The 16,194-nt window shown below is 54.0% G+C and overlaps 1 protein-coding gene across 1 annotated transcript in view; it reads left to right on the top strand.

The window, feature by feature from the left end:
* The first annotated feature begins 215 nt into the window (after positions 1 to 215).
* LOC149461193 (mitochondrial mRNA pseudouridine synthase RPUSD3-like) overlaps positions 216 to 16,194 on the top strand; it is a 30,750-nt gene continuing 14,771 nt past the window's right edge. Inside the window, 3 exon segments of the mRNA XM_089678799.1 lie at positions 216 to 694; positions 3,818 to 3,925; positions 7,676 to 7,760. Of these exon segments, the coding sequence (XP_089534925.1) occupies positions 579 to 694; positions 3,818 to 3,925; positions 7,676 to 7,760 (309 nt within the window). The 5' untranslated portion in view covers positions 216 to 578.

Genomic DNA, 16,194 nt, shown 5'->3' with positions numbered 1-16,194 from the left:
AATGGTTCTGATTGGTCAGCACCAGCACAAAGCATCCATCCTGGAAGCCCTGCAGAGAGAAGAGGGAGAATCTCTGGAACACTACACCGGCTGTGTGTGTACTGACAGCTCATCAGTACAACGGGGAACGGGAGGTAGGGTGTTTGGTCACCCTTTATTTTTTTTTTTCTGAGAAGTTGAACTAAACCTTCAAAGGATCTAAAGCCAATTGTTTGTTTTTTTGTTTTATTTTTCTTTTTTTAGATGGAGTGCAGAATACTGGGGAAATTCACCCTCTCTATTTGTCCTGATGACCATCTACACTTGGACAGAAAGTAATGGGAAATTTTTACAGCTGTCACCGAAACAGGAATAGTGAAGACCTCTTCCAATGGAGACACCAGGTGATTTCCTCTTACTTCCTTTGTCTCCTTGGGACAGGAAGTGAAGAGAAATCTCCCCAAAGGGACGTGTGTGATGTCAGCTGTCATCCAGCATGTAGCAATGTATTAGACTGGAGTTAGAGCAGTGTCTGTATTGGCCAATCAGATCCTTCCCTGTATGGCGGTGGTGTCATCTAGTCTCATTTCCTGTTAACAATGTTTCCTTTATCTGCAGGAACTTCAGAGGAGATCTCTCTGGTGTCTCTACTACCGGATCTACAGCAGTTGTTGGAGGTCAAACCTGAACTGCATGTTGTGAAAGCAGCACCTAAGTACATATGCGATATTATTATTTTCTGTGTATGGTAGTCACATTCTTACAGCCTCCAGCCAGAACTCCGGCTTTCCATGCAGTCTTGCACAGTTGTATACAGGGCCGGGACAAGGGGTGGGCAGGAGGGGCAGCTGCCCTGGGCACTGTGGTCATGCATAGCTAGTAAGCATGCAGATTAGTGCTCAGTTTTTTTTTTTTTAACTTTTTTTTGGGGGGGGGGGGGGGGATTCTTGCTGACACATAATGGTTATACATCTTGGAGGGGGGGTGCAGTTTGGCATGTTTCACCTAGGCCACGGGTGTCAAACTGGTGGCCCTCCAGCTGTTGCCAAACTACAAGTCCCAGGAGGCATTGCAATATTGACAATTACAAGAATAACTCCCAAAGGCAGAGGCATGATGGGACTTGTAGTTTCTCAACAGCTGGAGGGCCGCCAGTTTGACACCCCTGCCCTAGGCTCCAGATTACCTCCTCGTCTGGACTGAAATCACTTCTTCTGATTTCACTGCACACTGTGAGCTTCTCACAACGTGCATTAGAAGCTGCAGCAATTCAAATAGAGCCTGCCTCATTTTCTGAGTGGAGGACATCCAGCATCATCTAGCACTTTTCTCCCCAGCCTGACTGTCCCTGGCCCACCCCTTCAATCTCTGGAATTCAGTTTTTATAATCATGGAGCCTCAGCATTACATGTAGGCATTACCTAGGGTGATCTGCATGCAAACACAGCCCACCTAGCAACACCCATCAAGGTATTTTGATATTTGCATAACTCCTCCCAAGAGCCTCCTTCAAAGTTTCTCATCAGTAATGTCACAAACGAACATCGACTTGACTCCACTAACCATTAGAAAATGAAACAAATGTGCCAAAGAAATAACCTTTTCAAAAGGCATTCTAGTGATGTATGGCCATCTTTATGTCCCACCCCACCAGACATGTAACCCATATGAGAGCACTTCTGTAGGATGGCTGTCATCTGTTCTCCTCAGGGTGGATAAAAATCAATGATTTTTTTTTAAAAATCAAAAAAAATCGGATTTTTTTTTTAATTTAAATCGGATTTTTTTGATTTGAATCGGATTTTTTTGAATAAAATGCTTTTTGAGGAAAATATATTACCATCCAAAGGTTATTCCATCATGAAATAAAGATTAGTTTTTAATCTATGTAGAATAAGGCTGTATATGTTTAATTTTTTTGGTAAATAAATTCCATGAATCCATTCACAATGTCATGCTCTTCCAGAGGTTTTTGTAAGATTATTGGGCAGTTTCTCTGCCTACAAGATATTATCACAGATGCTTGGTTTACTTTTGCAGTTCTCAAAACTGAATTTGACTCAGCGGAGATCACATGCCTCTTCTTCACAGCAAAAATGTTATAACATGAACAGAGTTAAGAAAAAGACCTCAATCCTAACTTCTACAAACCTATGAATACAGAATCAACCCCTTCAGTGCTAAGTTTCAAGAAGTTCAGTGAATAGAATAGAAACAATATTTTTCTGATTGTTTGGAGTGGAATAGATCTGCACAAGAAGAAAGTGAAACTAAGTGTGAGGAGGAAGGGCTGACAGTCTAAGTTTCTTAAAATATATATATTTTGTTTAGCCAAATTAGTTGACAAACATGGATGTTTGTTTAACTAGCTGCCGACCGCAGATAGTCGAATGACGGCTGCACTGCGGCCGGCCAGTTCTGGGTGGACGTCATATAACGGCCTCCCAGAACGCGCTCTCCTGCGCGCCCCAGGGGGCGCGCACCCGGCGATCTCCGTGATCGCTGTGTCCTACGGACACAGCTGATCACGTGATGTGGTAAAAGGCCAATCACAGCGGCCTTTTACCACGTGATCAGCGGTGTCCAATGACACGCTGATCAGAGGGAAATGCAAGTGTCGGTTCTCGGCTGCACTTTCCTCACGCTGTCAGATCGTGAGGAAAGTACTGCCGAGAACCGGCAGTTGTCAGAGCGGGGATCGGCACCGATCATCAGGGCACTGATGATCGGTGCCCAGCAGTGCCACCCGCAAGTTTCGCCCACCTGTGCCCAGCAGTGCGCCCACTAGCTCCGCCCACCTGTGCCCAGCAGATCACCCACCTGTGCCCAGCAGTGCACCCACCTGTGCCACTCTGCAGTGCCACCTACCTGTGCCCACCTGTGCCCACCAGTGCCACCCACCTGTGCCCACCCAGCAGTGCAGCCCAGCAGTGCTGCCAGTCAGTGCCACCAGTCAGTGCCCAGGGGTTGTGCCAGTCAGTACCGCCAGTCAGTGCCCAGCAGTGATGCCAGTCAGTGCCGCCAGTCAGTACCCATCATCAGTGTCACATATCAGTGCTGCATATTAGTGCCGCCTATCCGTGACACCTCATTAGTGCTGTCTATCAGTGCCGCCTATCCGTGACACCTCATTAGTACTGCCTATCAGTGCCCTTTAGTGCTGCCTATCAGTGCCGCCTATCAGTGCTGCCTCATCAACGTACATCAGTGAAGGAGAAAAAATACCTGTTTGAAAAATTTTATAATAGAAACAAAGAAACTTTTTTGTTTTCAAATTTTTTGCACTTTTTTTATTTATAGCGCAAAAAGTAAAGTGCCCAGCGGCGATTAAATACCACCAAAGGAAAGCTCTATTTGTGAGAAAAAAATGATCAAAATTTCATATGGGTAATATGTTGCATGACCGCGCAATTGTCAATCAAAGTGCGGCAGCGCTGAAAGCTGAAAATTGGCCTGGTAAATAAGGGGGTATAAGTGCCCGGTAGGCAAGTGGTTAAGCAAATAACATATGCTGGAATGTTATTGTTTCAGTTGAATAAATCTATTTAAATTGTTATTATTAAGGTAATGATTATTTTTCTCCTTCCTAAGTACAACAGAAAAGTTGTCCAAATATGAAAGATTAACCTATTAAACTGGGGATAAAAAAACTAATATGAAAAGTTGTTATTCTAAAAATCTTCATCTACTTGCATATTAAAGTTATACCAGCAAGAATTAGTCTTTATGTAGAAAACTAGGATTTAAATCAAGCCTTACTGACTAGTGATTTAAATCGTGATTTAAATCAGTTTGATTTAAATCAAATCCACCCTGGTTCTCCTTGTCTGTCCTGTAGGGAGAGCTCCGGGCTCGTCCTCCTCTCCACCTGCCATGTGACAACCAAGCACTTTGAAGATTTTTATTCTCGGTGTCGGAAAGCAAAGAAACCATTTACAGCGTTCTGGTGAGTTTGTGTCTTCAAGTCCTGTAAGTTATACCCAAGATGTGTGAGCATTATGTACGATGCCAAAAGAATCCAAGTGAGCCCGTATAGGGCAAAGCAACAACTGAACTCGGGCATAAGTAAATATTGCCTAAATACATTCGTCATGTTTATTTTTCCTTGTATTTTGGCGCGCTTTGTGCATTTCTTCAAGATCTCTGCAGTATTCCAGTGTGAAACGTTGGCTTCCTGTAATAAAGACCTGTCACTGCTGCTCTCTCCTTGTGCAGGGTGGCTGGTCTTGTCTCCGCCTCCTCCTGTAGTTTATTGCAGGCAGCCTGTAATGGGTGGAGCCTGCTGGACCCTTCCCACAGCTCTGCTCTATGCATAGGAATTGCACAGCACAGTGATGATGTCACTGCTACTTTTACAAAGTAATATCTGACATTTAGTACACATAGTGGTTTTATATAGTCCATTGCTACTGAGGAATATATTTGAATGAAGGTTTTTGTGCCAGTCTACTCAGCGTCTTGTACTGCCGTTCTGCGAAGAAGCATAAATAACACCTACCTCTTAGATTGTAAGCTCCCAGGCAGGGGTAGAGTGACAACTCATGGGGCCCCTGGGCAATAGGGGATCATAGGGCCTTGGGCAAACTGAAAAAAGCCTATGAAAAAGGTACCAGGGGCATCTCATGGGGCCCCCTACTGACCCCGGGCCCTCGGGCAGTGCCCGAGGTTCCAAATGGTCAGTCCGCCCCTGCTCCCAGGACCCTCTTGTATTGAACTGTATTGTTGCTGTATTGTCTCCCTTTATATTGTAAAGCGCCGAGCAAACTGTTGGCACCATAAATCCTGTATTATAATAATAATACTTCCAGATACAGGGAGCATGTGACCTGCAGCAATGGTGATTGGTCGCACAGCCACCAATGATGTGACATGGAGGCAGACAGTGAGTCTAGAGCTTATACAGGGCTTAGACTCTAACACAGGGCTTCATTTCTTTGTTTCTGGCAGCCAAATAGAACAGTTGAGGGGGCAGCTAGATGAAGCTGTTGCTTTGCTTTGCATGGGATCTCTTTAAGGTTTTAGATTTTTTTTTTGGTTCCTCAGTTAGCAGAAGCATTGTCCGCATGCTGTGTACTCTTGTTAGCCCAGATTCTGTTGAAGACAGCAATACACATGCTGAAAGTTGACCAGTTCCTGCTGAACTGGCCAACTTTTGGTACATGTGTACTGGGCTTTAGTTGGCCATTAGGCTGCTTATCTGATAGAACTGTTAGACAACCCAATGACCATCTGAAGGAGTGAACACAGCAGGCTGACAACGCTGCTGTTAATGGCAAGGATGAGCCTTAAGGTGGGAATACACGATTAGAAAATCGACCGATCGGTCATCCGACGACCAAGAGGCGTTTGTTCGTTGGTCGAAATCGTGGCCCACATTAATTATCTAAAAAAAATCGTTCATCGGGCAATGCGTACTGTTGACGTCTTCTGTACAAGTGCAAGTGATGCGGTGTGCGTGTGACCTTGTAGCCACGCCCTTCAGGCCAGAACGAGCGATATACACAACAATTACCAGCAATGAGTATAATATCGTTTATTACATGACCTACATACATAAATAGTGATACATAATATATAATCTGCAGAATTCTGGTTTCATTATCTCATTAGCACAATCTACTTTTAACATTTGGATTTTTCCTTGGTGTTTACGAAGATTCCTTGGACATAAACATCCGGGTCATCTTCTGTTTCCGCTCATGCGTGATAGCGCTTGATTGATTTGTTTCGTACGACCGTCATACCACCGCATAGAAAATCGGCCATTCGTATGCAAAACGACAACATTTTTTGTTCACAATATCGTTATCGTTTAACACATCCTGCTCGTACTTATATAGCGCCATCAATTTATGCAGCACTTTACATATACAGTCAGGTCCATAAATATTGGGACATCGACACAATTGTAACATTTTTGGCTCTATACACCACCACAATGGATTTGAAATGAAACAAACAAGATGTGCTTTAACTGCAGACTGTCAGCTTTAATTTGAGGGTATTTACATCCAAATCTGGTGAACGGTGTAGGAATTACAACAGTTTACATATGTGCCTCCCACTTGTTAAGGGACCAAAAGTAATGGGACAATTGGCTTCTCAGCTGTTCCACGGCCAGGTGTGTGTTATTCCCTCATTATCCCAATTACAATGAGCAGATAAAAGGTCCAGAGTTCATTTCAAGTGTGCTATTTGCATTTGGAATCTGTTGCTGTCAACTCTCAAGATGAGATCCAAAGAGCTGTCACTATCAGTGAAACAAGCCATCATTAGGCTGAAAAAACAAAAAAAACCCATCAGAGAGATAGCAAAAACATTAGGCATGGCCAAAACAACTGTTTGGAACAACACAAAAAGACCAGGAAGACCATGGAAAACAACTGTGGTGGATGACCGAATTCTTTCCCTGGTGAAGAAAAGACCCTTCACAACAGTTGGCCAAATCAAGAACACTCTCCAGGAGGTAGGTGTATGTGTGTCAAAGTCAACAATCAAGAGAAAACTTCACCAGATTGAATACAGAGGGTTCACCACAAGATGTAAACCATTGGTGAGCCTCAAAAACAGGAAGGCCAGATTAGAGTTTGCCAAACGACATCTAAAAAAGCCTTCACAGTTCTGGAACAACATCCTATGGACAGATGAGACCGAGATCAACTTGTACCAGAGTGATGGGAAGAGAAGAGTATGGAGAAGGAAAGGAACTGCTCATGATCCTAAGCATACCACCTCATCAGTGAAGCATGGTGGTGGTAGTGTCATGGCGTGGGCATGTATGGCTGCCAATGGAACTGGTTCTCTTGTATTTATTGATGATGTGACTGCTGACAAAAGCAGCAGGATGAATTCTGAAGTGTTTCGGGCAATATTATCTGCTCATATTCAGCCAAATGCTTCACAACTCATTGGACGCCGCTTCACAGTGCAGATGGACAATGACCCAAAGCATACTGTAAAAGCAACCAAAGAGTTTTTTAAGGGAAAGAAGTGGAATGTTATGCAATGGCCAAGTCAATCACCTGACCTGAATCCGATTGAGCATGCATTTCACTTGCTGAAGACAAAACTGAAGGGAAAATGCCCCAAGAACAAGCAGGAACTGAAGACGGTTGCAGTAGAGGCCTGGCAGAGCATCACCAGGGATGAAACCCAGCGTCTGGTGATGTCTATGCGTTCCAGACTTCAGGCTGTAATTGATTGCAAAGGATTTGCAACCAAGTATTAAAAAGTGAAAGTTTGATTTATGATTTTTATTCTGTCCCATTACTTTTGGTCCCATAATAAGTGGGAGGCACATATGCAAACTGTTGTAATTCCTACACCGTTCACCTGATTTGGATGTAAATACCCTCAAATTAAAGCTGGCAGTCTGCAAATAAAGCACATCTTGTTAGTTTAATTTCAAATCCATTGTGCTGGTGTATAGTGCCCCATCATTGGTATCAGTGGGAGGAGGAATAGTGCCCCATCATTGGTATCAGTGGGAGGAGGAATAATGCCCCATCATTGGTATCAGTGGGAGGAATAGTGCCCCATCCTTGGTGTCAGTGGGGGGAGGAATAGTGCCCCATCCTTGGTGTCAGTGGGGGGAGGAATAGTGCCCCAATAGGGAACATGCATACTCCATGTAGTTAGTGTCGTGGCTGGGATTTGAATAAAGACTTCTTATGAATAATGGCCCCTTATTTTTCAGTGTGATCACTTTGGGAGTGCCAGACCCAGCGGAAGGGGATGTAAAAGTATCTCTAAAGGAGGAAAGTATTAAAGATCTAAGGCTGGTAAGTTGATTTGATGTCTCATTGGATTTGAGCAGCTTGTGGCCCTTTGGGGATTGAAGCTGAACTCCAGCCTTCCCTTCAGTCTTGTTGTACAGCTCCTCTCCTGTACTGTAATTGCTTACTCTGATTTCACTGCACACTGTGAGCTTCTCCTAGTGGCGTCCCGAGGCAGGTGCGGGGGGTGCGGTCCGCACCGGGTGACACCGACTGCAAGGGGTGACACCGGACCCACTCCACAAAAAGGTAAGTTGTAAAACAAGCCGACAATTGTCTGCTTTCTTTACAACTTTTTCTTGGAGCGGATCCGGTGTCACCCCGTATAGGTTGCATGCGGACGATCCTGCGGTGTGACACCGGTGTATTGGCAAGATGTGTCTCCCATGTAGATATGTCCCCCTAAAGCAACTGTGCATGTCCTGGTTTCAGGCACGATCAATCGATGATAGGGCTACTGCTATCATCTATTGATCGTGCCTGAAACCGGGACATGCGCAGTTGTACCGGACCCGCTCCAAGAAAAGGTAAGTTGTAAAGAAAGCTGACGATCCCCGCAGGATGGATCATATCTGCGGATTGAGCATAATAGATTGTAGTCCGATCCATTATGCTCAATCTGCAGATCCGATCTATTCTGTGGGGATCGTCGGAGGGGGTCTCACCAAGTGTTACCGCACCGGGTGACACCAACCCTAGGGACGCCCCTGGCTTCTCCCATTGTTCATTAGAAGCAGATCACATGGGGCCTGTCTCGTTTTCTGGCTGGAGGACATTCAGCACCCTCTAGGCCAGCGGTTCTCAACCTGGGGGTCGCGACCCCTTTGGGGGACGAACGACGCTTCCACAGGTGTCGCCTAAGACCATTAGAAAACACATATTTCCGATGGTCTTAGGAACCGAGACACCGCTCCTCTAGCCGTCTCCAGGTGTGGGCGGGATGACATGCCGCCCCTGTCATCTGGACACACCCCGGGATCAATCCTCGTCTGTGATTGGCCGCTGGAACTATAGCTCAGGAGAGGCACACAGGCGGCCAATCACCGGCGAGGAGGTGGAGCTTGGAGAGGAGGAGCCAAGCGGCACCGCGAAGATCGAGCGAGTGAAGAGGAGGAGAGCGGCCGGAGAAGGAAGACAGCTGACAGGTAAGTGTCGATACCATGGGAGAGGGAGGGAGCGAGCGAGCCCAGGCTGGAGCAGGGATCAGCAAGGTAAGTATCATTGGTGTCAGTGGGAATAGTGCCCCATCATTGGTGTTACTAATACCAATGATGGGGCACTATTCCTCCCACTGACACCAACGATGGGACACTATTCCTCCCACTGACACCAATGATGGGGCACTATTCCTCCCCCACTGACACCAAGGATGGGGCACAATTCCTCCCCCCACTGACACCAAGGATGGGGCACAATTCCTCCCCCCACTGACACCAAGGATGGGGCACTATTCCTCCCCCCACTGACACCAAGGATGGGGCACTATTCCTCCCCCCACTGACACCAAGGATGGGGCACTATTCCTCCCCCCACTGACACCAAGGATGGGGCACTATTCCTCCCCCCACTGACACCAAGGATGGGGCACTATTCCTCCCCCCACTGACACCAAGGATGGGGCACTATTCCTCCCCCCACTGACACCAAGGATGGGGCACTATTCCTCCCCCCACTGACACCAAGGATGGGGCACTATTCCTCCCCCCACTGACACCAAGGATGGGGCACTATTCCTCCCCCCACTGACACCAAGGATGGGGCACTATTCCTCCCCCCACTGACACCAAGGATGGGGCACTATTCCTCCCCCCACTGACACCAAGGATGGGGCACTATTCCTCCCCCCACTGACACCAAGGATGGGGCACTATTCCTCCCCCCACTGACACCAAGGATGGGGCACTATTCCTCCCCCCACTGACACCAAGGATGGGGCACAATTCCTTCCCCCCACTGACACCAAGGATGGGGCACTATTCCTCCCCCCACTGACACCAAGGATGGGGCACTATTCCTCCCCCCACTGACACCAAGGATGGGGCACTATTCCTCCCCCCACTGACACCAAGGATGGGGCACTATTCCTCCCCTCTTGGACACCAAGGATGGGGCACTATTCCTCCCCTCTTGGACACCAAGGATGGGGCACTATTCCTCTCCTCTTGGACACCAAGGATGGGGCACTATTCCTCCCCTCTTGGACACCAAGGATGGGGCACTATTCCTCCCCCCACTGACACCAAGGTTGGGGCACTATTCCTCCCCCCACTGACACCAAGGATGGGGCACTATTCCTCCCCCCACTGACACCAAGGATGGGGCACTATTCCTCCCCCCACTGACACCAAGGATGGGGCACTATTCCTCCCCCCACTGACACCAAGGATGGGGCACTATTCCTCCCCCCACTGACACCAAGGATGGGGCACTATTCCTCCCCCCACTGACACCAAGGATGGGGCACTATTCCTCCCCTCTTGGACACCAAGGATGGGGCACTATTCCTCTCCTCTTGGACACCAAGGATGGGGCACTATTCCTCCCCTCTTGGACACCAAGGATGGGGCACTATTCCTCCCCCCACTGACACCAAGGATGGGGCGCTATTCCTCCCCCCACTGACACCAAGGATGGGGCGCTATTCCTCCCCCCACTGACACCAAGGATGGGGCGCTATTCCTCCCCCCACTGACACCAAGGATGGGGCGCTATTCCTCCCCCCACTGACACCAAGGATGGGGCGCTATTCCTCCCCCCACTGACACCAAGGATGGGGCGCTATTCCTCCCCCCACTGACACCAAGGATGGGGCGCTATTCCTCCCCCCACTGACACCAAGGATGGGGCGCTATTCCTCCCCCCACTGACACCAAGGATGGGGCGCTATTCCTCCCCCCACTGACACCAAGGATGGGGCGCTATTCCTCCCCCCACTGACACCAAGGATGGGGCGCTATTCCTCCCCCCACTGACACCAAGGATGGGGCGCTATTCCTCCCCCCACTGACACCAAGGATGGGGCGCTATTCCTCCCCCCACTGACACCAAGGATGGGGCGCTATTCCTCCCCCCACTGACACCAAGGATGGGGCGCTATTCCTCCCCCCACTGACACCAAGGATGGGGCGCTATTCCTCCCCCCACTGACACCAAGGATGGGGCGCTATTCCTCCCCCCACTGACACCAAGGATGGGGCGCTATTCCTCCCCCCACTGACACCAAGGATGGGGCGCTATTCCTCCCCCCACTGACACCAAGGATGGGGCGCTATTCCTCCCCCCACTGACACCAAGGATGGGGCGCTATTCCTCCCCCCACTGACACCAAGGATGGGGCGCTATTCCTCCCCCCACTGACACCAAGGATGGGGCGCTATTCCTCCCCCCACTGACACCAAGGATGGGGCGCTATTCCTCCCCCCACTGACACCAAGGATGGGGCGCTATTCCTCCCCCCACTGACACCAAGGATGGGGCGCTATTCCTCCCCCCACTGACACCAAGGATGGGGCGCTATTCCTCCCCCCACTGACACCAAGGATGGGGCGCTATTCCTCCCCCCACTGACACCAAGGATGGGGCGCTATTCCTCCCCCCACTGACACCAAGGATGGGGCGCTATTCCTCCCCCCACTGACACCAAGGATGGGGCGCTATTCCTCCCCCCACTGACACCAAGGATGGGGCGCTATTCCTCCCCCCACTGACACCAAGGATGGGGCGCTATTCCTCCCCCCACTGACACCAAGGATGGGGCGCTATTCCTCCCCCCACTGACACCAAGGATGGGGCGCTATTCCTCCCCCCACTGACACCAAGGATGGGGCGCTATTCCTCCCCCCACTGACACCAAGGATGGGGCGCTATTCCTCCCCCCACTGACACCAAGGATGGGGCGCTATTCCTCCCCCCACTGACACCAAGGACGGGGCGCTATTCCTCCCCCCACTGACACCAATGACGGGGCGCTATTCCTCCCACTGACACCAATGACGGGGCGCTATTCCTCCCACGGACACCAATGACGGGGCGCTATTCCTCCCACGGACACCAATGACGGGGCGCTATTCCTCCCACGGACACCAATGACGGGGCGCTATTCCTCCCACGGACACCAATGACGGGGCGCTATTCCTCCCACGGACACCAATGACGGGGCGCTATTCCTCCCACGGACACCAATGACGGGGCGCTATTCCTCCCACGGACACCAATGACGGGGCGCTATTCCTCCCCCCACTGACACCAAGGACGGGGCGCTATTCCTCCCCCCACTGACACCAAGGATGGGGCACTATTCCTCCCCTCTTGGACACCAAGGATGGGGCGCTATTCCTCTCCTCTTGGACACCAAGGATGGGGCACTATTCCTCTCCTCTTGGACACCAAGGATGGGGCGCTATTCCTCCCCCCACTGACACCAAGGTTGGGGCGCTATTCCTCCCCCCACTGACACCAAGGATGGGGCGCTATTCCTCCCCCCACTGACACCAAGGATGGGGCGCTGTTCCTCCCCCCACTGACACCAAGGATGGGGCGCTGTTCCTCCCCCCACTGACACCAAGGATGGGGCGCTGTTCCTCCCCCCACTGACACCAAGGATGGGGCGCTGTTCCTCCCCCCACTGACACCAAGGATGGGGCGCTGTTCCTCCCCCCACTGACACCAAGGATGGGGCGCTGTTCCTCCCCCCACTGACACCAAGGATGGGGCGCTGTTCCTCCCCCCACTGACACCAAGGATGGGGCGCTGTTCCTCCCCCCACTGACACCAAGGATGGGGCGCTGTTCCTCCCCCCACTGACACCAAGGATGGGGCGCTGTTCCTCCCCCCACTGACACCAAGGATGGGGCGCTGTTCCTCCCCCCACTGACACCAAGGATGGGGCGCTGTTCCTCCCCCCACTGACACCAAGGATGGGGCGCTGTTCCTCCCCCCACTGACACCAAGGATGGGGCGCTGTTCCTCCCCCCACTGACACCAAGGATGGGGCGCTGTTCCTCCCCCCACTGACACCAAGGATGGGGCGCTGTTCCTCCCCCCACTGACACCAAGGATGGGGCGCTGTTCCTCCCCCCACTGACACCAAGGATGGGGCGCTGTTCCTCCCCCCACTGACACCAAGGATGGGGCGCTGTTCCTCCCCCCACTGACACCAAGGATGGGGCGCTGTTCCTCCCCCCACTGACACCAAGGATGGGGCGCTGTTCCTCCCCCCACTGACACCAAGGATGGGGCGCTGTTCCTCCCCCCACTGACACCAAGGACGGGGCGCTGTTCCTCCCCCCACTGACACCAAGGACGGGGCGCTGTTCCTCCCCCCACTGACACCAAGGACGGGGCGCTGTTCCTCCCCCCACTGACACCAAGGACGGGGCGCTGTTCCTCCCCCCACTGACACCAAGGACGGGGCGCTGTTCCTCCCCCCACTGACACCAAGGACGGGGCGCTGTTCCTCCCCCCACTGACACCAAGGACGGGGCGCTGTTCCTCCCCCCACTGACACCAAGGACGGGGCGCTGTTCCTCCCCCCACTGACACCAAGGACGGGGCGCTGTTCCTCCCCCCACTGACACCAAGGACGGGGCGCTGTTCCTCCCCCCACTGACACCAAGGACGGGGCGCTGTTCCTCCCCCCACTGACACCAAGGACGGGGCGCTGTTCCTCCCCCCACTGACACCAAGGACGGGGCGCTGTTCCTCCCCCCACTGACACCAAGGACGGGGCGCTGTTCCTCCCCCCACTGACACCAAGGACGGGGCGCTGTTCCTCCCCCCACTGACACCAAGGACGGGGCGCTGTTCCTCCCCCCACTGACACCAAGGACGGGGCGCTGTTCCTCCCCCCACTGACACCAAGGACGGGGCGCTGTTCCTCCCCCCACTGACACCAAGGACGGGGCGCTGTTCCTCCCCCCACTGACACCAAGGACGGGGCGCTGTTCCTCCCCCCACTGACACCAAGGACGGGGCGCTGTTCCTCCCCCCACTGACACCAAGGACGGGGCGCTGTTCCTCCCCCCACTGACACCAAGGACGGGGCGCTGTTCCTCCCCCCACTGACACCAAGGACGGGGCGCTGTTCCTCCCCCCACTGACACCAAGGACGGGGCGCTGTTCCTCCCCCCACTGACACCAAGGACGGGGCGCTGTTCCTCCCCCCACTGACACCAAGGACGGGGCGCTGTTCCTCCCCCCACTGACACCAAGGACGGGGCGCTGTTCCTCCCCCCACTGACACCAAGGACGGGGCGCTGTTCCTCCCCCCACTGACACCAAGGACGGGGCGCTGTTCCTCCCCCCACTGACACCAAGGACGGGGCGCTGTTCCTCCCCCCACTGACACCAAGGACGGGGCGCTGTTCCTCCCCCCACTGACACCAAGGACGGGGCGCTGTTCCTCCCCCCACTGACACCAAGGACGGGGCGCTGTTCCTCCCCCCACTGACACCAAGGACGGGGCGCTGTTCCTCCCCCCACTGACACCAAGGACGGGGCGCTGTTCCTCCCCCCACTGACACCAAGGACGGGGCGCTGTTCCTCCCCCCACTGACACCAAGGACGGGGCGCTGTTCCTCCCCCCACTGACACCAAGGACGGGGCGCTGTTCCTCCCCCCACTGACACCAAGGACGGGGCGCTGTTCCTCCCCCCACTGACACCAAGGACGGGGCGCTGTTCCTCCCCCCACTGACACCAAGGACGGGGCGCTGTTCCTCCCCCCACTGACACCAAGGACGGGGCGCTGTTCCTCCCCCCACTGACACCAAGGACGGGGCGCTGTTCCTCCCCCCACTGACACCAAGGACGGGGCGCTGTTCCTCCCCCCACTGACACCAAGGACGGGGCGCTGTTCCTCCCCCCACTGACACCAAGGACGGGGCGCTGTTCCTCCCCCCACTGACACCAAGGACGGGGCGCTGTTCCTCCCCCCACTGACACCAAGGACGGGGCGCTGTTCCTCCCCCCACTGACACCAAGGACGGGGCGCTGTTCCTCCCCCCACTGACACCAAGGACGGGGCGCTGTTCCTCCCCCCACTGACACCAAGGACGGGGCGCTGTTCCTCCCCCCACTGACACCAAGGACGGGGCGCTGTTCCTCCCCCCACTGACACCAAGGACGGGGCGCTGTTCCTCCCCCCACTGACACCAAGGACGGGGCGCTGTTCCTCCCCCCACTGACACCAAGGACGGGGCGCTGTTCCTCCCCCCACTGACACCAAGGACGGGGCGCTGTTCCTCCCCCCACTGACACCAAGGACGGGGCGCTGTTCCTCCCCCCACTGACACCAAGGACGGGGCGCTGTTCCTCCCCCCACTGACACCAAGGACGGGGCGCTGTTCCTCCCCCCACTGACACCAAGGACGGGGCGCTGTTCCTCCCCCCACTGACACCAAGGACGGGGCGCTGTTCCTCCCCCCACTGACACCAAGGACGGGGCGCTGTTCCTCCCCCCACTGACACCAAGGACGGGGCGCTGTTCCTCCCCCCACTGACACCAAGGACGGGGCGCTGTTCCTCCCCCCACTGACACCAAGGACGGGGCGCTGTTCCTCCCCCCACTGACACCAAGGACGGGGCGCTGTTCCTCCCCCCACTGACACCAAGGACGGGGCGCTGTTCCTCCCCCCACTGACACCAAGGACGGGGCGCTGTTCCTCCCCCCACTGACACCAAGGACGGGGCGCTGTTCCTCCCCCCACTGACACCAAGGACGGGGCGCTGTTCCTCCCCCCACTGACACCAAGGACGGGGCGCTGTTCCTCCCCCCACTGACACCAAGGACGGGGCGCTGTTCCTCCCCCCACTGACACCAAGGACGGGGCGCTGTTCCTCCCCCCACTGACACCAAGGACGGGGCGCTGTTCCTCCCCCCACTGACACCAAGGACGGGGCGCTGTTCCTCCCCCCACTGACACCAAGGACGGGGCGCTGTTCCTCCCCCCACTGACACCAAGGACGGGGCGCTGTTCCTCCCCCCACTGACACCAAGGACGGGGCGCTGTTCCTCCCCCCACTGACACCAAGGACGGGGCGCTGTTCCTCCCCCCACTGACACCAAGGACGGGGCGCTGTTCCTCCCCCCACTGACACCAAGGACGGGGCGCTGTTCCTCCCCCCACTGACACCAAGGACGGGGCGCTGTTCCTCCCCCCACTGACACCAAGGACGGGGCGCTGTTCCTCCCCCCACTGACACCAAGGACGGGGCGCTGTTCCTCCCCCCACTGACACCAAGGACGGGGCGCTGTTCCTCCCCCCACTGACACCAAGGACGGGGCGCTGTTCCTCCCCCCACTGACACCAAGGACGGGGCGCTGTTCCTCCCCCCACTGACACCAAGGACGGGGCGCTGTTCCTCCCCCCACTGACACCAAGGACGGGGCGCTGTTCCTCCCCCCACTGACACCAAGGACGGGGCGCTGTTCCTCCCCCCAC

The sequence above is a fragment of the Staurois parvus genome, unplaced genomic scaffold (genome assembly GCF_062004578.1).
Source record: "Staurois parvus isolate SC_StPar_1 unplaced genomic scaffold, SC_StPar_1.0 ptg000209l, whole genome shotgun sequence".
In the NCBI taxonomy this organism is placed as follows: Eukaryota; Metazoa; Chordata; class Amphibia; order Anura; family Ranidae; genus Staurois; species Staurois parvus.
Note: the sequence above shows the minus strand (reverse complement) of the source record. Positions and strands in the feature narration are given on the sequence as shown.